General features: G+C 36.7%; 1 protein-coding gene across 1 annotated transcript in view; it reads right to left on the bottom strand.

Moving 5' to 3' along the window:
* The window catches only part of LOC136569376 (atrial natriuretic peptide receptor 2-like), a 35,971-nt gene extending 14,347 nt beyond the window's left edge, over positions 1 to 21,624 (bottom strand). The window contains exons 1-13 of the mRNA XM_066569771.1: positions 21,571 to 21,624; positions 20,487 to 20,583; positions 17,496 to 17,632; positions 15,001 to 15,129; positions 12,862 to 12,966; positions 12,169 to 12,271; positions 10,483 to 10,628; positions 7,823 to 7,895; positions 5,450 to 5,597; positions 3,946 to 4,032; positions 3,532 to 3,675; positions 2,656 to 2,777; positions 872 to 1,013 (exon numbers count right to left, since the gene is read on the bottom strand). Of these exons, the coding sequence (XP_066425868.1) occupies positions 872 to 1,013; positions 2,656 to 2,777; positions 3,532 to 3,675; positions 3,946 to 4,032; positions 5,450 to 5,597; positions 7,823 to 7,895; positions 10,483 to 10,628; positions 12,169 to 12,271; positions 12,862 to 12,966; positions 15,001 to 15,129; positions 17,496 to 17,632; positions 20,487 to 20,583; positions 21,571 to 21,624 (1,487 nt within the window). The remainder of the gene's footprint in view (positions 1 to 871; positions 1,014 to 2,655; positions 2,778 to 3,531; positions 3,676 to 3,945; positions 4,033 to 5,449; positions 5,598 to 7,822; positions 7,896 to 10,482; positions 10,629 to 12,168; positions 12,272 to 12,861; positions 12,967 to 15,000; positions 15,130 to 17,495; positions 17,633 to 20,486; positions 20,584 to 21,570) is intronic.
* Positions 21,625 to 27,460: the final 5,836 nt, after the last annotated feature.

Below are 27,460 nucleotides of genomic sequence, written 5' to 3'. Positions count from 1 at the left end.
CTTTCAAAGACTACTTCATGTTGAAAAAGTACAGATACAGGACAAATGACAGTAGCCAGAAATACCAACACAATCCCAAACTGCCTTAGCTGAGCTATTTTGGAGAAAATTCTAAGGACATATTGAAATGTCCTATAGGCAGAAATACTACTAAGACTTCAAGTTCTTGCTCAGTTAATCTGATAGAATAGATAAAAAGTAATGATATTCAAGCACATATACAGACATTTGTTTACAATCGTGTTCCCACTTATCTGAAAAGTGATTGGATAGAAGCAGTCCACCACCAGGAGGGAAAGCCACTGGAAAGCAATCTTCTATAAAGGCTTTCAAAAGGAAAGGAATGGAGCTATTTGCTAGTGCATCCATTTTTTCCCCTTCTCTTTATTTTTCCACTGTAAACCGAATATTGTCACCATGTATATGCCCCCAAATAATTGTATTGACATTCAGTAATAGAATTACAGGATGCATATGTGCATTATGACATTCTAGAACGTTGATGCTATTAACTTCTAAAGTATTGCCATTGTTGAAAATAATTCTACTTTTCATAAGAAACAACAGCAGAAAGAAAAAGGATAATTAGATAATAGCACATCTTCATGCCTTTTTATCTTACCAGTCAAGTGACTCCTTACAAATCACTGGGGCAACTCTGCTTTTAAATAATGTCAGTGAATTCAGTATTTGATTATCTACCTTGAAAGAGAAGATCCTGTGATATCTATGCTGTTCTCTATTCCAGGACCAATCCTTTTAAAAATACAATCAAACATATACCTGGAGTGACCACAGAATTCCACCAAGCCTAACTGTTGTTAAAGAATACTCAAGACTACTAAAAGTGAGATCAGGAAAAGTTAGCTACCTGTAGACATCAGACATAGAATTGGGCTCAAAATCTGAAAGAGTATGTATTTCAGGAGCTGTGTAAATCTGTATCAAATGCTGCTGGGATGAATTTGATCCATCAGGAAAATCTTCTTTTCTATATGACTGCAAGCCATAATCTGAAGTGGAAGAAAGGAAGCAAACTATTCAGTGGATACTTCCCTGAAACAAGTACAGTAGTAGACAGTAACACAGCTAGTCTAAATAAATTAATTTTCCCTATTCTAAATACACATCTTAGTCTAGAAACAGTGGGTTTTTTGTGGTCTTGCCCCCCTAAAATATAGCATCTGGAAAATTTGGGCAAGACGGAATGACAGCAGGCAAACTGAACTTCGTGACCCATTGCAATCAGAATTATTTTATAATTTTATCAAATTATTTTCAGATAATATTCTCACCTCAGTGCAAGAGTTAGCATGTAAATACAGGTTTCTGTTCTACTTTGTCCCTTGATCCTTATCTCTGGTGGCAGGTTGCTCAAGTAATTGCTAGTTAGACAGACTAACAGCTGAAAATCAGATGGTGGGCGTTACTTGAACACCACTAGCATGAGAACAAAGACAGCATAGATGTGAAACATCTTTCCATCTATACTTCTAGCCTAATATAGAAGGAATTCTTAGCATATGACTCAGAATCAGGAAGAATGAGAAAAAAACAACTGACTTCTGTTTTCTTTCTTACGTAAACAGCGCTCTTCTGACTGTATGTGAAAGCTGGATGCAGACATCTGGCTTTCTCTGGAGTGACCTCTAATTAAGATGTTCCTAGGGACTGAATGTTTATGTGGAGGTCGTTTTTAAAATAGCTCCCACATTTGTTATTAATGAGGTTTGTTTGACATTATTGCATCCAGATAAACCATGAACATTTGAAAACCCTACAGTTTGACACAGAACAGAAACAAAACAGAAGTTGCTGAATGATTTCACAGATATCCTATTCATATGAGAGGAGCTGTGCTAAGGTGATGCAGTGGATATAATCCAACTATGTCTAATTTTTATGTTTTTCTCCAGAACAGGCTCCAAGCAGAGAAGGCAGTTCTGAAGACAGAAGGATACTGAAGGAGTTGGAGAAGCAAGCCTGGCCCCATGTAGGAACCTTAGTCATAGAATATACCACTGAAAAAAAAATCTGCTGCTGCTGCTTTCAGGATGGCTATGGGTTAAAGAGTATGATGACTGCTCTGGGCAAAAAGTAGAAGAGATGATCATTGCCTTAATTCCGTTTGGCAGCTGCAAACTAAACTAGACTCTCTAGTGATTTTCCTATTCCCACAGGCTCTCTTCCTGTACCAAGAGTAGACCTGACCTGCAGCTCCATCACTGGGAGAATACAATTCAATGCCATGAACAAGACTTAAAAGCTCTGAGTTGAGTCTGCTTCTCTCCATTAAATTACCTTGTGCTTACCAATCAGTCAGATTACTACATCTCTTTACACCATTCTCCATGCCTCAGGGTTCTCTCTCTATCAAAAGAGAGAATGAGGCAGAGAGTTTCTGCTCAGATGTTGACAGGCTGAATCATTTGTGGGATCTGAAGTGTGCATCTGTGACACATACTAAATGACTTGACTTGATAATGTAACATGAAACTTGCTTCAGCACTAGGTGCTGCTAGTGAAGTCTGGTACAGTCAGCAACTCCACATGCAATGTCAACATGAAAGCACTTGGGAAGAGTGTTGCATATGAAATCTCTAATTAGAGGGTTAGCTGGGCAGTTTTGAAAATTTTTTCTAGCTTTCTCTTTACCTGCAATTTTACAAACCCACCGGTCATCTATCACACAGTTATTAGACTTCAACCGTCCATGATACATTTTGTGGTGGTGGAGATAGGCCATTCCTTGAGCAATATCAGTAGCAAAAGAAAACCTGAAAGTCAAAAATCAGTAAGCTAGTATTTCCAATTTCCCTCAAAAATGGCTCCAAAGTCTATTGAAGTTTACAGAATCTGTAGTTTTCAACTTGTGTCCCCATGGTCACTTTTCCAAAACATTTAAGGTGACTGTTTGAAAGCCCATACCTCCCTGAGCTCACAGGCCAAGAGAGTAAAGTTTCTTCTAGAAATTTTCAGTACTTTTTTATCCTTGGGAGTGCTTTCACATGTTTACAAGTGAAACAGTATTATTATCTTCCTTGCTTTATTTGGAAGGTTTCCTTCCTGAAAACCATTTTTCTTTGCTGAAGGCAAGCATAAAGCAGAAGCAGAAAGGACAAGTCAAGAGGATCAATCTCAAAAAACAATGTCACTGCCTTTGTGAAAGTTTCATTGACAATGTGAGCTCATTTCCTCTATGGGTAAGAATAATGAACCACTTGCAGGTATGCTAATCATTTCACCAATATATCTTCACAAACAGAAAGCTGACAAGTCATTGCCTTAGCATTGCAAGGACTAATCATGTAATTTCTCAAAACACCCAAAAGACAAGTTGGACTGGACTAGACTCCCTTGCTCCTTTCCTCCCTCCCTCCCTCCCTCCCTCCCTCCCTCCCTCCCTTCCTCTCCCTATATCACAGTACAGACTTGTCTAGACAAGAACTTTATCTAAAATTAATATCTTGTCCCAAACAGCATATAGCACGGTCTATGTCATTTAGCTTTTCAAAAGTTGGATTTTTTCACCTGAAACCCCAGTTCAAAGGAATATCTTCATTGAGGAGCACATCACTAAGGCTGCCTTTGGGGCAGTACTCTGTGACAATGGCAACATTTGGAACTTCTATACAACCTCCAATGAATTTGCAGAGATTGGGATGGTCAAGTTCCCTGTGAAAATCAACAAAAATCACAGCATAACAGTAATTTTCACAGATGTCCATCCTGGTTTTGTAGTGCAACTAGAAAACCAAGTGCCTTGTCTCACAATGTAGAGAAAAAGTAAAACAGACATAAGGAGATTTTAATCTTTGCTCTCTTTCAAGCAAAGTTTGAAAGAAAGAGGAATATGAATTTATAGTCACATCTGGAAAGATTTTAAGCCCTAAAAAATCAGTGTAAAAATGGAACAACATACACTTCTTAGATTTTGCTTCTTACCTCACTTGCTTTACTTCTTTACGTATGGTTTTAGACAGTGTGAATGACTTCTTCATTATTTTCTTTATGGCCACTGTTCTGCCATCACTGAAACAGAATGAAATGCTGTTTACAGTTTTAGGGCAACTTCAGAAGCCAGCAATACTACAAAAAGGGACTGCGTATATTTTGTATCAGGGAATAGCTCCACATCTCTAGAGATGAGGCAGAGAATTTAAGCATGTCCATACGTGGTTGTAACTGTGACTCTAGGACTAGAAACAGGACCCTGTTTCTTTTGATGAAGGAAGCATTAGTTATTATATTCAATCTGGATATGTGGACGCCATTTGGAATGTGAGTGTTAAAGTCAGTTGGGGCAGTTTGAGGATGGAGCAGCAAAGGAAATGTCAGAGCTAGAGAAATAATACAGCCAGCTCCCATCTATCCATTACTTCTGACTACTGTTCTGCAGATTCTTCACTGACATTTAACAAAGTTTTGTTCTTGTGGGTTTGAGCATTCTCAGCAAAGAAGCAGTTGAGTTTCATTAAGAACAAAGAAATTTTCCTTTTTAGAGTAAAGGAATTCAGTGGAGATACCTGCAGGAATTTTAGTGGTGAACCATATAAATACAGAGTATGGGGTATTTAGAGTAGCAGTTGTAGGTGCTTCACCAATGAGACTGAATGCCCCATTATACCCATGATAAATACTTTTGACGTTGAGTCATCTGAGGAAGGGGATGATGATGATGATGATGATGATGATGATGATGATGAAAATATCACCACTCAGAAAGAAGCAAAAAAGATCAATGCTGAACACAGTATTTCATCAATGAAGTGGCTGTGATTTTCCACAATCTATGCTGAAGGCACTTTGTCCCCAGCCAATGATCCCAAGTAAGCTTCTTTGTCCTGCAAAGCACAGATCCTTCTCTGTTTATTCAAATGATAAGTACCACTTCCAGCTTTGCATGTGTTCAATTGCTTCTTGGATGGCAGGATATATCTGTAACATTTGTCCTTATAGTTACATGATATGCAGCTTTGTAATTTGATTCAGAGGTGAAATGCTCTGAATCTTGAGTCATGTCAGCTGGTTAAAGGACGAGATTTCTAATGTGCTACTGTAGATGATGCCCTTCTTTAGAGCAAAGAACCTAGTTTGCTCTGCCTGCATTTCAGAAAAAAGGAATTTATAAAAGTCTTGGTTACAGATACATTTGAACAGCAGGGGCCATTCATTAACAGATGCAGGACATCTTATATACCAACAACCTTTCAACAAGACCCTAAGAGAAAAGGAGAAATGACAACCAAGCCAGAAGCCTGGAATGTTAAAATACTCCACAGCCAATATGCAGTATAGAAGTCAGATGATGATCTTAACTTTCCCAATTTGGCCTGACAAGATAAATTCATGCTTTTTCGCTGCCTATCAATTGAAAGTGGCAAGAACCAGAAATGAAGGTGAAACTAATATAGTCGAACTTCAGTAAATGAGTAATATATTGACTTACTATCTCCCAGTCTGGGTGAAGTATTTCCTCCTGGACATGTTGGCAGCTGCTGTGCAGGAGCTCAGAGCAGTAACACAACTGACACTGGAGTCACTGAGTGCTGGGGGAGCACTCATCATGCTTCCTGTTGCTGTGCGTATAATGCAATCTAAATGGGACGTGGGATGAGAAAAGGCACATGAAGGTTCCTATTTATGCACAGATGGAGACTCCAGACACAAAGAAATACAGAGAATTTTCAAAATCTTTGCATCTCATCTCCTCTTGTTAATACTTAAGAGAGAAGGCTATTGCTTGGAATGGGACTGCTGCATAAAAAGTAAAAAATGTTTCAAAGAGGATTCATTGCCAGAGATACTTCTCACTAATCCTCAGGATTTTATGCAACTTTCATTTCTCTGCACTTGAGATGGTTAGCCCCTGCTGCTACACAGAAGCTGAGGACAGAACCCAGAGAAGGAGAGTAAACCCTGTGCCATACTTTAACAAGTCTATTTGGAGCTCCTAGAAGACTGAAAAGTACAGGAATGTGGGAAGTGATTATGACACCAAAGAGAAGTCAGAGAAGAGCAACAATACAGTAAGAGGAAAAAAATCCCAGTGATTTTCAATGTACATTTTTTAATGTCTGTTGACCAGCTCACAGTAAAAAAATGGACTTCAAAACAAATTTAATGAGTTACACGTCATGCCATAATCTCCGATCAAAATCCAGATTTAGCCAATTAGGCTCGGAATTGCTGAGACATCTCAACTCTCCCTGGTAGAAATATCTTGCTGAGGAAGTTCAATATCTCACCTTGAATCAGGACTGCCATGTTCCCACACCATAGTATTATCCATATGCAGTTCAAAATTGCATTGACATTTGAAGCTTTCTACAGCATTCCACCCAGAAATGCATTACAGATCCCTGAGATAGTTTTGAGAATAAGACTGCATATATATCTATATGTCTATATACAGTCCAATACACCAAAAAAAAAATCTTAAAAAAATAAGGTTATTTTTTCATACAGAGTGCTACATACCCAGGGTACAGCACTGCTGATGTGTTTTCATTTAGATATCTGTGCATTTCAGGCTACTGTGGGTAGCTCTGAACAACTCTATCCAGAGAAAACATACTGTCTGTGACCTTATAATGTTATAAGTCCTCATTAAGTTGTTAATCATCACTCTTAGAGCAATACTCTGAAACAGCAGTGCTGCATTGCAGACCTTTTTCCAAGAAACTTACATCTTTCATCTTGGAGTTTTCAAAGTAATTTTAATCTGTTATTTTTTGATCATGCTTCTAATTTCCCTCAGTCTCTTTCTATTGCTTTCCCTCATATGTGGTGCTTATGGCATTTTCTAATTTACTTTCAGCTGAAAATTTTGCTCATGTCACTTTTTGCTGCATTGAAAAACACTTTTCTCCATTTCTGTTTTCAAAAATCTGGATTGAAATTAATTCTGGTTCCTGTAATCAAATTAATTTCTAAGCCAAAACCTCTTATTTACAACAACAAGGATATCTTATCAAAAGTATACAGAAATTAATGTTCAAGTCTCAGGCTGAAAGTATCTCTACTACATATTATCACAAGAACATCTTGACACTAGCAACCCAACAGAACACAGATAAAGCAGACATCTGCTGAGCAATTTCTCCCAAAGACAGAAAATGAGTGTGTGTACAATCAGCACAGCAGACTTCTATAGATTTACCCTTTCTGAGGATATAGGCATTGTTTTCCTTCTGAATGCTAAAAAAAGGAACAGCAAAATAAATAATCGATATGTATCTTAAGTACAGCGTAATAAAGCATATAATAACACCTGTATTTATTCTTAACCTGTTTAATTAGAACAAATTAAATAATATTTTATACCAGAAGATAAAATAGAAAAAGAGTGCTCCATACCTCTGGCCAAAATTAATTACTTTTTGTAGCAAGTCTGCCACAGACAGAATACACTGAGGGAAATTAAGATAGTACTATATCCCTCAATGTATTTGTGCAATTCCAGCACAACTTAGTGAGATCAATTATACAGAAAGGTATCTCCACTGAAGCAACTGTAATTTGTTTCATCCAACTCCAGAGCTTATCTGTTTATTATGGGGTAGGCTTGTCATCTTTGATTAACAAATCAACATAAGTAAAAAGAAAGAAACTATTTTAAATAACTTTGTCATCAAACTGTTTGATAAACAAAAATATGAGTGAGCAGCTCACAGAGATTACAGGGATGAAATATTGGATATGTCTTTCAAAAACAGCTTCACTTTTTGCAAGATCCTTAAAATAGGAACAATATAATTGAGATTATTTCTCAAAATTAATGAGTAAACTGATCACAGTATTAAAATTACAAGCAGCTAACCTTGTTTGATGCAGGTGAAGTCTATAATCCAGCTTTCATCCCAAAACATCTTTTGTTTCTGATATTGAAACCACTACAAGAGTAAAAAAAAAAATCATTCCTAATGTAGCCCTCCTCTCTTTGAAGAAATTGACTCGGAGGTTATTTTTATAAAATATGAACATTTAAAAGTATACAAACTAAATCTGAAGTGTAAACATTCAGCATATGTCTCAAAGTAACATTAGAACCAAAAGTATTAATAACAGGCCTGGATGAAAACAGCATCTAATAAACATATTAAAAATTGTACAGGCTATGTTCCAGAACTAATTACATGTAATATTTTGCACTGTCTACAAGCTCTCCATTATTTTAAACCTGTGTGCATTTACATTTCAGCCTGGACATCAGATGAGGGATTTACATCATCTCATCTCATGGAAGTGCCCTATGTTATACAGGTACATGACAAGAACTTCATCCCAGTCCTGAGATAAGGAGCAATGCATCTTATATCTTGGAGTAGAATTAGCCCATGACCTACTAATTAGGCCATATTATGTCAAATACTCTATCAAAAAGAATATTAGGTAGGGATTCTGTGGCTACTTTGTTAAAAGGCATTGAGCTAACAGCTGATTTTTGGTAGAACTGACATACAAAGCTAACATTTACAAAGTGTAAGTACATGCTTTCAGATGAGCAACAGATTAAATTATACAACTGCAGTCAATGCCAAAATGTCAAATCAAAGCAGCATTTTATCATCATTATACCATTTTCTATAGTTCAAAATTTAATATTAGGACTGATGGATTCATTGAAACAGGTAATAAAAGTCCAGATAATGAACAAGGAACAGGTTGTGGAGATTGTGTTGGTATACTAGTTGAAATTGTGACAAATATAGAGCTCACTGAATCAAAATTAAGTCATCCCATTTATTTCAAAAGGCTTCTGAGGAAAGAAACCTACATTTTATCTTGCAAAGGTGTGACTGTACAAAGACATTTTAGCAAGAAGTGAATACTAGGCTTGCTTCCTTTGACACTGATATCAAAGGAATCCTTTCTGCTACTTGAAGCATTAAAGAAGGCATTAGTTTCCCAGATGGTTCCTTTTACATTATATCAATTCCTGAATTAGATAAAATAATCTCTCCTATCTTATTACAGTAAAATCGTTAAAACTTTAAACTCCCATGATGCCACTTTTGAAGAATATAGCAGGAATATGTCTACAGAAATGAAAGAAGGAAAACAAACAACTCCAAACATACAGAAAAAACAGCAGAAATAATAGATTTTTGCTACAAGATCTTTAAATAAACATATGCAAGGCCAAGAATCTCCGTTGCTCTTTCTAAAAAGCCAGTCACCTAAAACTGTCTGAACTTCTCATCTGTCCAGTTGCTTATTTCTATCAGATCATGTGGTTTTACTGGACACTTGCTATAAACTCATTGTCACAACTTCCTTGAGGATTCCATTGAGGAATGCTCAAATAGCTTTCAACAGTGCTTCTGTTCCTAACTCACAAAGTCACACAGTAACAAACAAACAAATGTGATTCAGGCCTCCTTTAGAACCTCAATTTGTGGGCCATCAGCTTTCTCCTACTCATTCTCTATCTGTGCAGCTGCCTACCTCAGATGCTCACTGCAACTGCAGCATAAGATGGACAGAGAAGGAATCCCTGAGGAAGCAGGAGCCTATAGTTTTACAGGATATATAGGCCAAGGGCTAAATAAATTACCCTTTATGAACATAGTTAATACAATAATTCTACAGCTGCCATATTCACCTGATAAACCTCTGTCATGCAACTCAAAAATGCTTTTTTTTTAAAGACGCAGACACATAAGGAATGTAGATACTCTTTCCCAGAAGCACTTAAGTAATAAGCATCTTAAGTAATAAGCCATAATATCATTCTCTCTTTATACAGGCATTTTCATTCAAAGACTCCCAAAACTACTTCTCTAATATTGATACACTCCTCTCTCCTCATTCCCTTTTTGTTTTTCCTTCAAGAGTTTGCTATAATAATTGATTAATCTTATATGAAATTAATCACTTTGAAAGGAACGAAGCTGTTTGTTACACTAAGGAAACAAACCTATTAAAAAAATCAAGTGACCAAAACAGGAAAAAAAAATTATCCTCTCCCCACAATTCTTTTGAGAATATCCCAACTTGAATGTTTTGCTTTTAAAGTTCTATTTGGACTCTGATATTTAATGGCCTCATGTGGAGCTAGTTCCTTAATGAATTTACCTAATTTGTTTTTGAAATCTTTTATAAGTCTGGCTTCTATAAGGTTTTGAAGCTGTTAATTTCATAACAGAGTTCTACTGTAAGTGAAAAGTACTCTTACTTTGTTGGTATCCCCTACTCCCCATGTAGTAGAAACATTTTTTTTTCCTTTACCATAATCTACCCACTCTCCCGTTAGATTCCACCTCAGTCTTCTCTCTTACAGGATGAAAATTCCTAGTACAATGTGACTTCCCGCATAAGGAAGCTTTACAAGTCATTTCCCTTCTTTCTGCTTTTTTCCATAGCACACAGATGCTGGAGGCAGAAGAAAATCTCTCCCCCTACATAGAGAGAGCTCCACTCTGTCTAATAAACTCATGGAAGAAAAAGGAAATAAAAGAGTAGAGAACAAGTACTTACCATGATTGTCAAAATGAAGCCAGTGCAGACTAAACATATTGGTAAGGCAATTGCTATTCTAACATCAACAGAAAGAGGGCATTCCCCACAGTCTGCTGGACAGATAGAGCAGCCTTCCTCTTCCTCACAAAAGCCATCTCCACAGACTGATTAGAAAACAAAAAATTTTAAGGCAGTTTCATCCATCCATAAGATTGTCTTCAGATTTAAACATGTGGTTCTTGACCTGGGATACCTCAGAGTCCCAGAAAAAATAAATTTTGAAAAATTCAGAGGCATCATCCCAACAACTGAAAGAACAATCTGAATTTCTGAAGTAATACAGGTTCTCTTTCATCAAGGTAAATGTGAATTACATGTGAGCCTTTGACATGTTTTGGGTATAAATCACCTCATCACTACTGTGTTTCTCATTATCTACACTTTTTTTTCTGAAACTCAAAGTTCTTCAAGGCCAACATTTTCTTTTGAATTCTTTGTATTTAATCCAGCACTTGTGATTCTAGGAAGCCAGGGACTCTTCCTCAGCAGCAGCAAAAGACACTGGGAACTGCAGAAAAAAATCTTGCAACCCACATTTCAATTATTTCCTTTACTTACTCCAAGGTCTTACATAAATTATCAGCAATATTAGATGTAATTTAAAACAAAAGTCTTAAATAACAAAAGTCCCTCTCCCATGTTTTGAATGGTCTTTCAATTTTACCTCTGTGATTAAACTAATATCATGCTGTACTTCAGACTTGAGAGGTGAGCTGAAGGTATTATTCTGTCATTATGTAATTTTTTTAAAATTAAATAAAAAAGAAAAAAAAATTCTACTGCTCAGTAATAATTCTGTTTCAGCCTCACTAATTCCAGTATAATACCAAGATAATAACAGAAGTCACTTTCTGTCTCAGGGGTAGAGCTGCATTTTTAAAAATTTCTTCTCTGATATATTGTAAGTTTCCTGGAAAATTCAGCTGCAGTTGTTTTGAAATGAGGAGAAAATTCTGTAGATAAATACTTCTATTCACACTGTAGTTGCTTTGTGTTTTTTTCCCATAACATTGCAAAATATATTCTCACATTTCCAGAAGAGTAGATATCAAGAGAATTGTGATGACACTTTTGTTTTAGCCAATAACTTTTCAGGTTGTGTGTTTAATTTATTAAAGAAGCCCACTTTTAAAATTTGACATCACTAAGATAATTGTTACAGTCATTTCTGCTTCCCTCCATACAGGTATACTAAAGAGAATGGAAGACTGATGCCCTTGGGAGCAATTTTTAATGTGAACAAGGGAACCAATATGGATTTCTACCTTTCCAATATGTTTAAGACTAGTCTGCTCCCCTTCAGGGGAAAAGTGTCTGGATTCTCAGAACACTAGCTGGAGGAATATTCTCAGATTCCCATGAACTGAAGACAAGCCTTGTAGTACCTGAAGCCATTGGCTGTATTTGAGTACTTATTTGACAAGAATGACTTTCTACTGTTCTAGATTAATACAACTATTAGAAGCTCAAACACTTTTTCAGACTTCAGTGTTATGTGAAGAAGAATTTCAGGAAGACATTTGTGTATTTTCAAAGGCTGGGGTAAGAATTTGCTTTTGCTCTTGGTAACTATGCATGAATGATAATAGCATTGAGATTTGTAGTCAATAATAAGTTAGCTCACATTTTCATTTTATATCATACCTACTGCAGGAAGGACTGTGGTTTTTGCTTCCAGAGCAGCTTGGATTCTCCCGACTCTGATGTGTGCAATGAGAGAAGTCACACCCACATGAACTAAAACAACCTGTGAAACAAGTGAACAAATCACCAAGCATCAAAACTTCACTTGCATAGAGTAGGCTTTTATAAAAAGAACTGACTGACTGTGGTATCCTTCAAAAGAATTTGTGCATTTCTTTCAAAATCAGGAGAGACAGCTCTAGAGAGAAAGACTGGTTTATTCCCTTCCTGATGTGTCTTCTTCTCACCAGGCCGGGCTATCAGCCCTGTGCATTCAGCTGTGTATGCCTTCCTGCCATTTCTTTCAGGTTGAAGCTCCCTTATGGTCATATGAACCTGCATCACAGGTTCATATCCAGTCAGTAGTGAGATGTATTCTTAGTGTGGGCCTCAAATGGACAGATTATGCTATTCATTTTCCTGTCATCTCCACTCCTTCCACTAACTACCTAAGCTGTAAAGGTACCTTACTTGACTTCCAAGTCAAGTCAGTTGGGAATTGATAGTCAGCTCAGCTATATGCATAGCAGAGATAATAACACATACATATAAATGAAATGGGGAGCATGGTCATGAACTGCATTAAATTACTGGCAAGTAAGCTCCAAAAAGAGCAAATGAGGTAAAATCCTATATGTAATAAATATACTTTACCTTGGCAGTCCAGTTCCTTTGGCTCATTTTGCCAGCAGTAGACAAAGTGTGAGTAAATATCTGACCATCATCTGGGATCCATGGACCACATATTCCTCCTTTAGCCTTTAGTAGACATATTGGTTATGTCAGTATACCATAACACAATGAAAGTCCTAGCACCTCCTCTCTTTCTTTCTCAAAATTACTTATGTTCTCTAACAGCAAATAAAGTTCTATTTCATAACCAAAACTATCAAATTGCCAAAATATAAGAAACACTGCTCGTTGACAAAATAACAGAGAAGCAATTGCTCCTATATTCAGTTAAGATCTCACATATATTGTTATTTCTTAAAATATGAGCCTCAGTAGTGTACTCAAAGAATGAGTGTTCTTATGAAGCTGGTTCACTTTTTTTGATTTCCTGTGCTAGAATCAGAACCAGATTTGTATTCCATTTTTAATATTTTTCTCAAGAGGTTTTACTGAAGTGTCACTTTTGATACAGCAGCTTTTTTTCTTTCTTTTTTTCTTTGTTTTTTTCTTTTCCCTCTGGAAGGGAGGCATTGCTTCAGAGTCTGTTTGCAGAGCACTTCTCAATAAAGTTATTAAGATGTAAACCTCCTACAACTGCAAACATGAAGGATTAATTTTGGCTGTTTTGTTTACTTGAAAGGATTAAGCTTGTCTCCTAATTCCAGATAATTCTTCTGACATTTCTTTTGAAGGACTGTAAGTAATAGACCAAGTCAAAAGAAATGGAGCACATTAACCAAAATAAAATGTTTGAGAACACATGACACTGAAAAAATAAAGCAATGAAAACCCAAACTCCTCTCAAACAATGGAAAAACTTACTTTGAAGTGTATATTCAATCTTATGCAGTGATAGTCAACTCTGCAACAGTCAAATATCTCAGAGTTCCTTTAGGCAGAAACTCTAACATTTAGAGTACTATGAAGAAACCAGATGATGCATGTTGGTGAATATGCTTTTGCCATTTCCACACCATAATTTCAAGCAGAACGAATTGTGAAAATAGAAATAATAGAGAGGTTACCAAAGCAGTGGGATGTTCAAGTTTTTTACTATGATTCTAGACAAAAATTTTGATGTGATGCTTCCAGCAGGGATTCCTCTTTTAAACCAAAATCCTGGTGCCAGCTAAGGCTTTTGAGGAATCATTAATAAAACAAGTCCACAAGAATAGATTGCTAAGGTGCAAACTAGAGCTGTTGTGGAGTCATTAGACCTTCACACAGATTGGTATATGAAACAGCTGCAAGATGTGTAGGCTAGGCTTCCTATTACACCACCTTTGATCATGAAGAATGTGTCACATTTCCAGAAGGAAGATTAACTAGAAAAACTGGGCAGCTGCATGAAAGTTCTTATGCAGGGTAAGGCTTACCTCACAGACAAAAAAAAAAAAAAAAAAAAAAAAAAAAAAAAAAAAAAAAAAAAAAAAAAAAAAAAAAAAAAAAAAAAAAAAAAAAAAAAAAAAAAAAAAAGTGTTCCAAACTGTATTTTTAGATCAGAACTTTAAATAGTTATTCAAAGAGGGACAGCCAAGAAGACAGGCTAAGAATGGATCTTGCCTTCACTGCATGAACAAATTTCGTTATCTTGTATTGAGATTCTTTTTTTTTTTTTTTGCTCTGATACAATGAAGTAAAATCATTCCTGACAGGTAAATAGGCTTCAGTTCTACAGGTCACAGCCAGTAATACTCACCCTCCCCAACTCCAGTAATCCAAGCAAATTAATCACACTCACTCTGTAAAACAAAAAGACTGGAATACATCTAACTGAAAATTTTCCCTGCTGGTTTTAGAATGCAGTGATCTGTCTTTCTTTCTCTCTTGGTTACATAGTAGTCCAAGTCAGGTAAACTCAGACAGATGAAACTGGTCCCGCTAATGGAGATTCTGAATACTGCCTTGCAGCCTCAGCATCCAGTGAAAAAAAAATTCCAAAACTGACAGACATTGCCACAGTGGTTTTAGTGAACCATAATTTGTGAATATATAGCAAACTATATAAATTTGGTCTAATTGTAATCACAGAAATACTTCACGAACTTGAACCTGCTTATTACAACGATGTCTCAGCCAGCAGCAAGAACAGAGCACATGATGCTGCACCATCCCACTAACCATGAAGGCCAAAGGACAGGAATGAATGTTGGCATGGTAGACACAGCAGTTGTCCCCATTTGCGTCTTTCCATCTGGCAGGACAGTCATGCTCTTCACAGAATTCCTTTGCAGCAGTAGCATTGCTAACCAAGCAGGAGAGAGAGAAAAACTTTTACATCCATTCCTCATTCACAAAAATTGCAACAAACACATGAGAGCTTGCTCTTTATCTTGCACAGACAAATTAGCAGCAAAAACATATGCAGTGAAATAAACACTGTTGAACCATTTCTTTTTTTTTTGTCTTCTAGTTGAAATGCTCCTGGAGCACTAGAAATTGTTGTCAACTCGACCTCTGCTGACTGCCATGCACTAGGGACTTCTAGCAGATACTGTGCTGCAAGCAGGGACCAACCTCCACTACTCTTTCCAACCTGACTTCATGACCAGGTGGGATTACTTTGCACTTCTTCATCTGGCACAGGCAAAGACACTATTATTCTACTTCCACTCTCAGATATATGTGTCCCTGGCTACTTCCAGTCTCAAAGTTTTCCATCAGAAACTTTCATCTATGCATGAAATTCATACAGACCATTTAGCTCCAGTCTTCACAATCTAAATTGCTGAGGAAAATAAGTATAATGGTCTTATACACCAGATACAATTTCCCAAACAACAACTTTAGAGGAGACTTTCGGAGCAGACTGTGCTGCAAAACAATTATGAAAACTTATTCCTGAAAGATGAATGTATTCACTCGAAATGTGTGATGCAACACTGTTTCCTCAGTTACACTTTCAGTGGTTATCACCCTAATAAATTTGGCTGTAAGATAAATTGTTTTCTGCAAACATGATTTACTCAGATACAGCCAGAATAATTGCAATTCAGCTGAAATGTTATGCACTCGTGTTGGATCTTTAGAAAACAATTTCAGAACACAGGATTTATTTTTTTGTTTGTTCTTAATGAAAGAATTAGCCAATAATGATTAGGTATAAAACAGTAGGCTTTGTTTATTATGAGAAGACTGTGTTTATTATGATAAATAAACAAAATGACAAAGGATTAGGTTAACATTGATTGTACTCATGGCCAGATTTACGAGGGCATAGGCATATTTGAAATATGACATAAGCAAATGTGTCAACCTCCAAAACACCTAAACAGATAAAATATTAAAATTTATTAGCCTTTGAGTTCATACTGGAAGTTTTAAGTTAAGAAAAATACTTAATTAATTTAGTGTCTAATTCCATCATGTACTTTTCTTTCCTTTTAAAATTTATCCAGTATTGTGTATTTTTTATTCAATAATTTCATCATGGTTTTATCCAATTAAACTGATGCCCATACACTGACTTGCCAACCTCAGGTATATTTGGGTCAGCCACTGTAACCTGTAGTGTCAACCAGATAACCTAGACAAAATGAGATGCAAATTTAAGCCCTTTGAAAACTGAAGCATAGATTTGTCTCTCTTTTTATAAAATATTTGCCATCTGTCTCTATGTTCAAGGTGTGTATAAGTACACAAAAAGGAGACTTTTCCAAGTTCCTTACTGATTTGAGGGAGTGGGTCTCCCAGGGAACACTAGAAAAATCAGATTCATGCCAAGCAGTCAAACCTGCTTCATGGTTAAGTTCCCAGAACTAACAGCAACCATACATTTCAGAAGATGTGATAAACAAATTTTAAGTAGTTTTTAAACATAGTACATAGATGACCAAAATTTTTAAAAAATCAATTTTTTGCGGTTGCAAATAGATTATGGACCATCTTTCAATATGAAAAAAAAAAAAAAACTCTGGATAACAGCTCTTATAAATTGAACTTTGCAATGTGAACTCTCAGGCAGAGAAAAATGCTCTGTAAAAATCTCTTACACAACAGTACAGGAAGTGGGGTCCCACCCTCTGTCTCAGATGTTCCTATATAAGAATGGAGAATTGCTATTTACAGACAAAAGTATGAAATATTGCCCCCAGATTTATAGATCCAGATCTGTAGATCTGGAGCTGCACCCCTTCATACTCTCTAACTGTTGATGTCCACCGTCACTAACACAGTGTGTGAGCTGACATATAAGCTTTTGGAGTGATTTTAATCCCACAGAAATCAAGCACAGTTGACCACTGAATTAAATGGATTCAGGTCTTTTTCATATCCATGTTGAGCACTTGAATCATGATTAAAATGAGTATAAGATACAGAGAGCCTGTGACTCATGATGAAACTTCAACTTCATAAATTCAATGTGTAGAGAAGGCAAGAAGTTGCACTATGACAGTAGTGATGTGCCCTGTCTCTGACCTAGCAGGCAAACATGCCATAATGGCTAGTCTGAGAGCAAAGAGAAAAATAGCAGGACAAATAGAGCTATGAGAGATCTCAGAACATGGAAGGAATTAATGAAGAGTTCCAGAGTGTCTGCTCCAATTATATCACTGAATATGTACACACAAAATCCTCATATACTCATGATCATTATAGCATTTTTATAATAAGTAATACCTGTGGGAAAGGATTCCATTTTGCACAGCATATTGATAAAAACTGTCTGAAGCAAAGACGGCATAGGTGACATTGAAGGACTCCCCACTCACAGCCTTTTCTGGAGGCCTATGAACCCATGTCATCTCCAGTCCTAGAAAAGTGCAATCATGGGTCAGAATATTTGTTACAGTTTTTTACCTAACAGATACATATAAATATAAAACTTTCTCTGTAGTGATTTTCATCTACTCATAGGATCACAGAGTGGTTTGGATTGGAAGGCACCTTAACCACTTGAAACCACTTAGTCCCTCCTCCCCTGCCATGGGCTGGGACAACTTCCAGTAGACCAGGTTGCTCAAAGCCCCATCAAACCTGGCCTTGAACATTTTCAGAGATGGGGCATCCTCAGCTTCTCTGGGTGGCCTGTTCCAGTGCTTCACAACCCTCTGAGTAACCCTCTCAGTATTCTCCAATTACTTTTTATGAGCCAAATAGAGTCATTTATTTTAATGGCTGTATTGGTAAATACAAATGCACATTATTTGAAGAGTTCTGACACTCAGACCAAGCAGTTGGATAAATGCAACAAAAAAATCTGTTCATCTTGTGTAAACTAACTTTGCTTCCATTTTATAGCATTGATGTTTGTTCTGGTATATTTGCTTTCCTCTTTTGATCAGGCAATATTGCCCTTAATTCTTGGCTGCTTCCACTGAGACACACCTTATTGTGGAAGAGAACAGACAACTCTATCACACACAAAATTCAGTCAAAACCCTTAAATTCATGAAACATAAATACTAATAATTACATATTTAAGAATACATTATCACATGATGGAATCATATGGCATCTAGAACAGAGGACAGTGGAAGGAGTATATCAGACATCTGTTATTTTCCATTTTCACAATTTAAACTGGGAAAGATGATTTACCCCCATCATGTCTCTTGTCCTCTGTGCCTAAGAATGAAGAAAGATAAAAGTTGGGAAAAGTCTTAAATCCATAAACTTAACACCATCAAAATCTTCCCAGTGCACTCACCTACCTTTTTGTCTATTGTTGGATAAAGGTTTTAATTTGCACTACATCAAATTACTTACATAACGAAACTGTGTAACTCAGTTTGTCAGGAAGTATTAAATTCCTTCTGCAGAGGACTGGTAAACCTGCCTTACGAGACATCTCATTTTTGTTCTTGTTGTTCGGTTATGACCTCTTTTGTTACTCATACTTGTTTTAAAAAGTACATTCTTTGCTTGCACAGTACTGAAACCACTATTTTCCCCCTAATTTACTATCAGATTTAACTAGGCAATTTGTAAAATAACCTCGATTTCCCTTGATAATCTCCCTTGAAAAGTAAAAACCCATTTTAATTGCTAACATTATGTGAAAACTATAATACAAAGATTAAAAAAAATGCTAGTGTGATTTCTACTAAAAGGTAAGAGAGTTGAGCTTCAAAGAATATATGAGAATGAAGACAAAAGGTCAGCACAAATTTCAGTTAAATTATTTTCTACTGCCTTATAAAGGTCTCAGAAAGGTAAACCAAACTCTTCTTTCAATGACAGCTACTCCCACATATAGAAGATTTGAAAATCTTTTGTTAATTCCACAGCAATGAGGCTACAGTATATGTGTTTTGCTTTGTTTCTTGCAATGCCCAGAAAATGGCAAAGAAAACCTACAAAGAAAGGGAGGATAGAGTTTGAAGTCCATTCTAAAACTGATTGTAATGGGTATACATTAATTAAGCAATCTACTCACATTAATTTTCCTTGTACTTAGTAAAAATAGCTTTAAGCAAGCCATCTGTAGTGATAAATAGCTGTTTCAGTGTTAAACCAATAGTAAATTCATACAGGAATAAAAGTCTTAGTTGAAACTTCACTGTTCCAAGAGAATTAATTGAAGAATGTTTAACGGTAACACTGAGCTAAGAGCGTGACACAGCAGTATATTTCCTGAAGTGTTTTATTAGAACCACCTTCTGAGGTGCTCTTGGTTCTTTTTCTAAAAACCCTATTGAATGCATGTCTCTGGTCCTACCTTTTACAATATAAACAAAGTGTTCCTTTACATCAGTTATTTATTTGTTACAGAGTCACAAAATCACGAAGAGTTGAATTTGGAAGGCACCCACAGAAATCATTCGGTCCGAGCCCGTGTTGCTCAAGGCAGGGTCATGTCAAGGATGTTTCTCTAGCATTTGTCTAGTCAGGTTTTAAAAATCTCCAAGAATGGACAAGCCACAACCTTTCTGAGATGCCTGTTCTACTACTTTATAACCCCTAGAGTATAAGAAACTTTTTTATTTATATTTATATATTTAAATTGAGTTTTACACATATCAGTTGCTCCTAAAGTAGTTTTTCATCTCAATAAATTACCAAATTTTTTTTTTTTTTTGGGGGGGGGGGGTTCTTTTTTTTTTTTTTTTTTTTTTTTTTTTGTTCCTATCTCATCATGTAAATTAATTTTGGAAACTGACAGGAGTACTTTATTAAAGGTCTCAGGGTTTTTTTAGGTAGTCATGGAAGAGTTTTGTGCCAGGTGGAAAAGCGTGATGTAGAATCGGTGATTTTGCTTGCTGGCTTACTGATTAAGCTCAGTACGCTTTTGAAATTACACTTCTAAGTTTCAGCAAGTAGATTTGCTACAATGCTGCGCTGCCTCCATGCTTCATTTGGATTAAGTTTCAGTTGATTTTCTAATGAGAAAGAAAATGTTTTCAGTTTCTCTCTGGGCAAATGGATACAGCTGTTGTTATTACTTTTCTGTTAGAACAAAGGTATACTGGACAAATAATTACTCTGAAGTATCTTTAGGTGTTTTCTCTCCCTTATTTCTCTAGGAAGAGAGGTTGTCACTGATTTAGATGTATTTCATCATGGATTACATCCATCATGAGTAAGCTATTGTTATGAATACTTCAATTTTGGGGTTTCAGCCATTCCCCAAGTAAGATACGAAGTCGCCTTTATGACTCACTCACCTCCGCAGTCCAGCATGTTATACTCATCTGGTTTTTCCAGGGGCCAACAGTCATAGTCTTTGTTATCTAAATCATGCCACCCTTCCACTAATACCACCTGCCAGGAAAAAAGAAAAAAAAGAGTCAAAAAAAGACAGGATAAGAAGAAGGAAAGGATGGATTCCATCTCCTAAGTTTATAATTCTTCTACAGAAACCAAACAAAATGCAGAAACATAGGCTGGCATATTTTGAGGTCTCCAACTTCTGGAGGGAAAAAGAAAAAAAAATTCCATACAAACACAACCAGTACATTATTTTGATTTGTCCAGAAACTGGCATGAAACAGTTAGTAGACTTAACTAACCTTTCTCTCCCAAAATGGTTCTTTACAAAGAGCAGATGGTTCAAGGACTATATGCAGAAAGACAGTTTATTTAACAAAGGTTTTTTTGTTTGCTTTTAGAATGGCACTCCCCCCATTCCAAACTGCTCTGTTTCTTTTAATCTTTCATACCTAAAATCTATGAAGGAGTAATTTTTGTTATACTTTTAATAACACAATACAAATTTTAGCCATATAAATGTTAATATGCACAATGACATATAAAATAAGAATTGCATAAACCTATTATAGGTAGAATACAGCATCATAATAGCATAGAAATTGAATTGTAACAGTAATAAAAGATACATTATATATGTATATATAACAGATTATATTAGTCATGTATTAAAAAATACACTTTAGGGTGTATACTAACAAATCAGAATAGTCTATGATAATGCACTCTGGGCTTATTCTATTTCTAGTAAAAGATAATAGTTTCTACTCATGCAATCTGCTATTGTTTTTCTACATATAATTAAAGCATAATCATCTACTGTATTGTGCAATTGCTTATCACAACAAAATGTGAATAGAATAAGACAGAATGGTACAACTTATTTTTCCAATATATCTTCCATTACTCTTGGTTTCTACATTACTAAAATAAAAATCACTAGCATAAATAGCTGTTTCACTCTAATAAGCCATATACAGTTCTTTCTGAACACACAGATCAGAGGAATAAGTTCTGGTAAGCAGATCTAGGTAGACCTACCAAAAAACTGAGGAGGCTTCGGAGCTCTACAGCTGGTGATTTGACAGCTCCCATGCTCCCTAATGTGCACCCAGCTCACCAAGTGTCAGGGCTGCTTCTGATGTTGCCGTTGCTTCTGAATTAGATACCCTTGCCTAAGAAGGGGGTTGCTAGGCAAGCTATCCTGGCAACTCCAGCTGCTGCAGCTGTTCTCCCACTTCCTTCCCTCTTCTTCCACTCCACAGTGCAGGGTGGAAATATCCCTCTGCACCTCTGCTGAAACCCTTCAAAAATTCCCAACTTGTTTTAGGGGCAGCCCCATCCTCCTGAAATTTGTGCCCCTTACTGCTTAAAACTACAAAACCAACTGGGGGGATTTTCTTGCAGTGCTTTGTCAAATGTGAGCAGCATCCGACTCTCAGGCAGATGAATTGATGCTGTGGACATAAACACAGAGACACAGCTGAGCCCAAAGATGGACATAAACACCAAGGCAAGCAAAGGCTACCACCATAAGACGAACAGTAAGGCTGACCAGCTTCCTGAGCTTCCTTCCAACCTGAATTGCGTGAGACCCTGTGACTTCAATTTCTCATCTGAAGGCGTAGAACAACTTCTATCCATGTGTCCTGCTACATGCACAGGTGAAACAGACTTCTGTGTAGCTATGCTGATACAATAAAGACATAGATGTGTCCATGAATATCTTTGTTCACTGGAGCCCTGCCAATACAGACCTTCAGTTGTGATTCAGCTCTCCAGAATATTTCTCTATGTTGCCTCTTGAATTCTGTCTCTCAGCCCAATGTGATATTAAGAATCTTAGTCAAACTGCTTGAACTTCACTATTTCTTGCATGAAAATGGCAGGAGAAAAACTGCAATGTGTGCCCAGATAATCTTGAAAGAGCTGCAGATGAATTAAAAAATGTTTGGTTTCACTCATTAAAGAGCTATTTGTATAAACTATATGTTTCAGGTTGAAATTTTATGTTTGTTGTGAGATGCTAAACCTCATGTGTGCTTTGTCTTCCTGTGCTATGATAGGTTTCACTATGTGGAAGTCTTTTAGAATTTTTTTTTTTTGGTACATTTATCTACTTAAAACAGCCCACTTATATTAACATCTTGGATAGGTTTTATTAGCCCTGTGTTTTAGGATGTCTTTGCTTGATAAGGAATTTGCTGGCAGGGAAGCTAAGGATTATAACTTGCTAGATACTACAGAAGCCAAAAGATTGCCTGACTGATCCACTGGCTTCTTCTCTTCAAAGGATCTCTTAATCTGAAAAAAAGAAAACCCCAGGTAATTTCTACTGATTGAAATTAAATTATCAAATCAATTTATGTTTACAGATGTATTTCTATTATGTTGACTGTACTCAGGCAGTCCCTTAAGCTACATTATTTCCATTTCAGTAATTAACACAACAATAACTTCTACTATGAAAGAAACAGAGGCAAAATAAAGACATTTCAAAAATTTATGACCAAGAAAACTTTAGATATTATTAAAAACATGTATTCTTGTTAATGTTTCAAAAATCATATAACTTACATACAAATTTTTAATATTTGTAGCAAATAATAATAATGGATACAATATTGCTGAACAAAAGTTGCCACCTGTGTTCTTTCAAGTATTTTAGGATAGTAATTTCCAGCAGTAAGTCAAAACAAAAATTAGTGTGATGAAAGATTCAGATATCCTTGAAAATATTTCTTTATTCTGACATTCAAATTTTCCAGATAGTTCTTGTCTTGGAAGTAAGACAAGGATACTGAGTTACCAAAACAAAACAAAAAAAGCCCAAACAAACAAACAAACAACAACCAGGAAAAAAAAAAAGCCAAAACAAAATACCACCAACCCCCCCTCCAAAAAAACCTCCTAAAATTGCGAACAAACAAAACAAAAAAGTGAACAATCCCCCCAAACCCCCCAATCCATAAAACAAAAAACAAACAACCAAAAAATCCCAAACAAAACCTCAAAAGCCACTACCAGGGCTTATTTGACATTTCAAAATTATGGCATTCCAAAGACACCATTTGATGAGGGCTGTGCTGTGATTTGTGAAATCAGTAGCTATAGCTTTAGTTCTTAGCATATAGAACTCCACTTATGCAGAGTATATTCATCCTGTGCAAGGGTTGGCACCCTGCTCAATGCTATATCGCTCCAGGTTCCTAGCGTCTAAGTGACGATTATCCATGCTATTCTCATTTTACAGGAAGCTCCAAAATAATTTTAAACGACACGGAGTCCGAGCGCCTTTCTTACTGGGACCAGCACAGCTTCCCCTACCCGCGGCGTTTGCTGGGTATGGCCAGAGCACTCTGACGCTGCTCTCTAGTGGTTTCCTTGCAGCACAGCGGCAGGTCTGGCTCTAGGACAGCTTCCTCCTACACCCAGTCTGATTTAAGGAAATCCTCCTCTTGATGCACCCACACTGCACGGTCTGGGGCAAGAGAAGTCCTCTCTTGCTGCACAAACTGCTGCAAATGGAGTGCAGAGCCACAGTGCAGCACAGAACTGTTAAATTTCAGGTTCTTACCAGGGAGTTCAGAGTCAGCAGATGGTGGCCTTCTACCCCTTCCCAAGAGCAGAGGGATGCACTGTGCAGCCACAAGAAATTTCCAGGGCTCTGGCACGTGGTCACAGTACCACAGAACAACAAGTGATCACACTTTCCCTGGGTCACCCTAATAATTTGTTTATGCATTCTCAGCCTGTTAGAGAAAGGGTTTTGCTGACCTGTGTAATGCAGCCCTACAGACAAAGGGTGTTGACTTTTGTCTTGTAAACCCACATTGAAGCAAGCAACTATATGCGCCAAAAGAGGCCTTTCAGTATGGGCTTCTTGTGCTCTTCTCAGGGTGCTGGTCTTCCAAGCTTTCTGCTGCTTATGAAATGGACAACTGGATCAAAAGCGTGATCTGGTTACAACTGCTATGATGATGATGATGATGATGATGATGATGATGATGATGATGATGATGATTGTTATTATTATGCATTACCTTAAAAAGATTCAGTGGTTTTTTCTTCCCAGCCTTTGTCTTTTTCTCATAATTCTTGCTGCAAACACTTATTCAAGTAACACATATGTGAGCTAATATGGTTCGGTGAGATTTACACCTCATCTGAGCCTGGATTAGCAGATTTAAAAAAATAACACCTGATTTTCTCCAGAATTACAGATAATTTAATTAAAAGACTAAACATTTTAATAAACTGCACAGTAGATTAGTAGCTTCAGAGGTCCTGAGTGACCTCAGTCTGCTGGGACATCTTAACAGGTAATCAAGTGTGGGTTTGAAGAAATGCTGGAGAGCAGTAAGATCCTGAGCCTTGCACACACACCATCACTCTTTGTAGTACCTCTTCATTTCTCTAATACATTTTTCCAAATATTGAAAGCTTGAGATAATTCCAAAGAAAGAGGTCTCAAGCAAAAAAAATGGTAATCATACCTTAAAGAAAGAAGTGATGACATATTGGTGTTCAAGGATCTGAAAGGTTAATGTTAGGTGATTGATCTTTTATGACAGTTTACTTACAGCAAAAGTAGCAGTTACATCCATACACAAAGGAACAGACCAGGGAGGCAGTATGCAAGCAAAACAGATAAAGATAACCACAGCCAGTGAAAATTACAGCAAAGAAACTGCTTATTCTGATGATCACCCACAATGTTGTACGTACCTCAGAAACTCAGACAAACCTCAAAAAAGCAAGTGATATTAATTGCTGAAGATGGCAGGTGATTTTCTTGGGAATACTGAACAAATGAATGCTTTTATAGATGCATTCCTCAGGTTCACTCTAATTTGCGATGCATCACAGGAAGGCTTGTTGTGCTGCTCTACTTTGGATTTGACCTGTTTCATTAAACAAGCCTAAATATTTAGTTTATTTCAAAAATGTTATAAAATACATCAAAACTTGAAATTAAAAGTCTCTTGTATACTTCCTCCAGGTTCTATGAATACTGTCACCTAGCATATGTCACAGACATGAAGAAGAAACATTTTTCTTTAAGAATAAGACTATTCTCTGTTTAGATGACTGACCAGTACATGAACTACTGTGGAAAAAAACCCAACATTCAAGAATTTTCATGATGTAAAACAACATATAATTTTTCTTCTTTTAAAGAGAAGACAGAACAACAATAATCTAGAATCCTGCAAGGAAAAAAACTCACAGGTAAAAAATTAACAGGTAACAGTGATTATGTCATTAACTGAAAATACTGGTGATGCTAGTTATTTGATGTAATATATCACTGAAAGCCGCTAAAGAGACCGGATAAGAAAAAAGGGACTCTCAGTTGCCAGAAAAGCCACCAAGAATTTTGTTTTCAAAGGGTTAAACTTTAGAAAATCCTAGCCTATTTACATAACATAATATACATTTCTGCAGAAGGGATTTTCCTGAACAAATCTTTGTGTTTCTGTTACTGTAACATAGCATGACAATGCTGTAGTTGTTCAAAGGGCATTCAGCAAGTCTGAGAATGTGAGAATCAATTTCAATTTGTCAGGATGACTGCCTGGGAGGCTTAAGAAGAGTGGGTCCCAGTTCAGCACAGAGTAATTTGAATTTTCCAGCTGAGCAGAACATTACTGATGTTCTCAAATTCCTCCCATCTTTCAGTCCTCCCACACAGGCAGAAACATTACAGATGTCTGCAGTGCTCTGAAGATCTAGTGAGGGACCTGGGTAATAGTGACATATAGCAGCTGAGGGACAATTCTGTTCTTGGCCTGCATCACAGTCCTAAGATACACTGGTCATTCCACTGGTAGTAGGGGCATTCAACTGAAATCTGCCTTTTCCCTGAATGAGTTTTTCCTGTCCTCCTCACCTCTCACTGTATTAGTCATTCCTTTGTCCAGAACTCTTCAATGATTTTCTGAAGCTCATACTTTTATGGACTATTAGCATTGCACATCTATGGACATTACACACAGCCCTTCTCTCCCCGAGGAAGATGCCCTCATAAGCCACAATTGCTTCCACGTTTCCAGGATGTCATACAATCAGGAATTCCTAAGAGACACTGAGAGATCCCCGAGATAGGGTGTCTCTTAATTGAAGGAACACTTAGTTTTATTGATCATCTCTTTGGACCAGTCCAAAAAAGAAAAAGAGATCCAGATTATTTACTTTCCTCAAGTCATGATAATTTCTGCATATGCCGCGCTATAGAAATGTTTGCCTAACCTGTTTTTAATAACCATTGGAAATGGAGCCTCTATCCCTTCCTTTGTGGTGTCATCCAAGGCTTCAGTACACTTCCTTGATAGAAGGGTTTCACTATAGCCCCACCAGCTTCTATCTTGCTGTAATTTCAGTTCAGTACTTATCCCAGCTACACAAAGAACAGTCAGATTGTTCTGTATCCTTTTTACAGGCTCAAAATCTCCACGGCTCTGGTTTCTGCCAGTTACTATGTATCAAGATGCCTTACAGAAATGTATTCTCACATTTCTTCACAGGAAAAAAGGATCATCCTATTTTCTGTTACCCAATACAGGAATAAAGGCAGATTAAAAAAAACAAAACAAAACAAAACAAAACCAAAAAAACCCACCAAAAATAGCAGAACAGATATTCCAACTGTAAAATTAACACTTTGTCCTCGGAGTATTGTATGCAAACAAGTGATTGCAAATGCAGCCTGGGATCACTACCCTGCAAGTGTTCTCATTCTGTAATTAAAATAAATGTCAGTTACAGAGAAACATAAAAATCAGTCTTTCTTTAATATGACAGCCTTTCTGCTGATGGAGACTTTGTCTCAATGAGCTTTTTTAATCTGTGCCTCAAATAGAGTAAACTTCGTTTGGCATAATCCCACTTTGCAGAATGTTTTGTGACTGACTAGTTGACAGAAGTAGTC

This window comes from Molothrus aeneus, chromosome Z (genome assembly GCF_037042795.1).
Source record: "Molothrus aeneus isolate 106 chromosome Z, BPBGC_Maene_1.0, whole genome shotgun sequence".
In the NCBI taxonomy this organism is placed as follows: domain Eukaryota; kingdom Metazoa; phylum Chordata; class Aves; order Passeriformes; family Icteridae; genus Molothrus; species Molothrus aeneus.
Note: the sequence above shows the minus strand (reverse complement) of the source record. Positions and strands in the feature narration are given on the sequence as shown.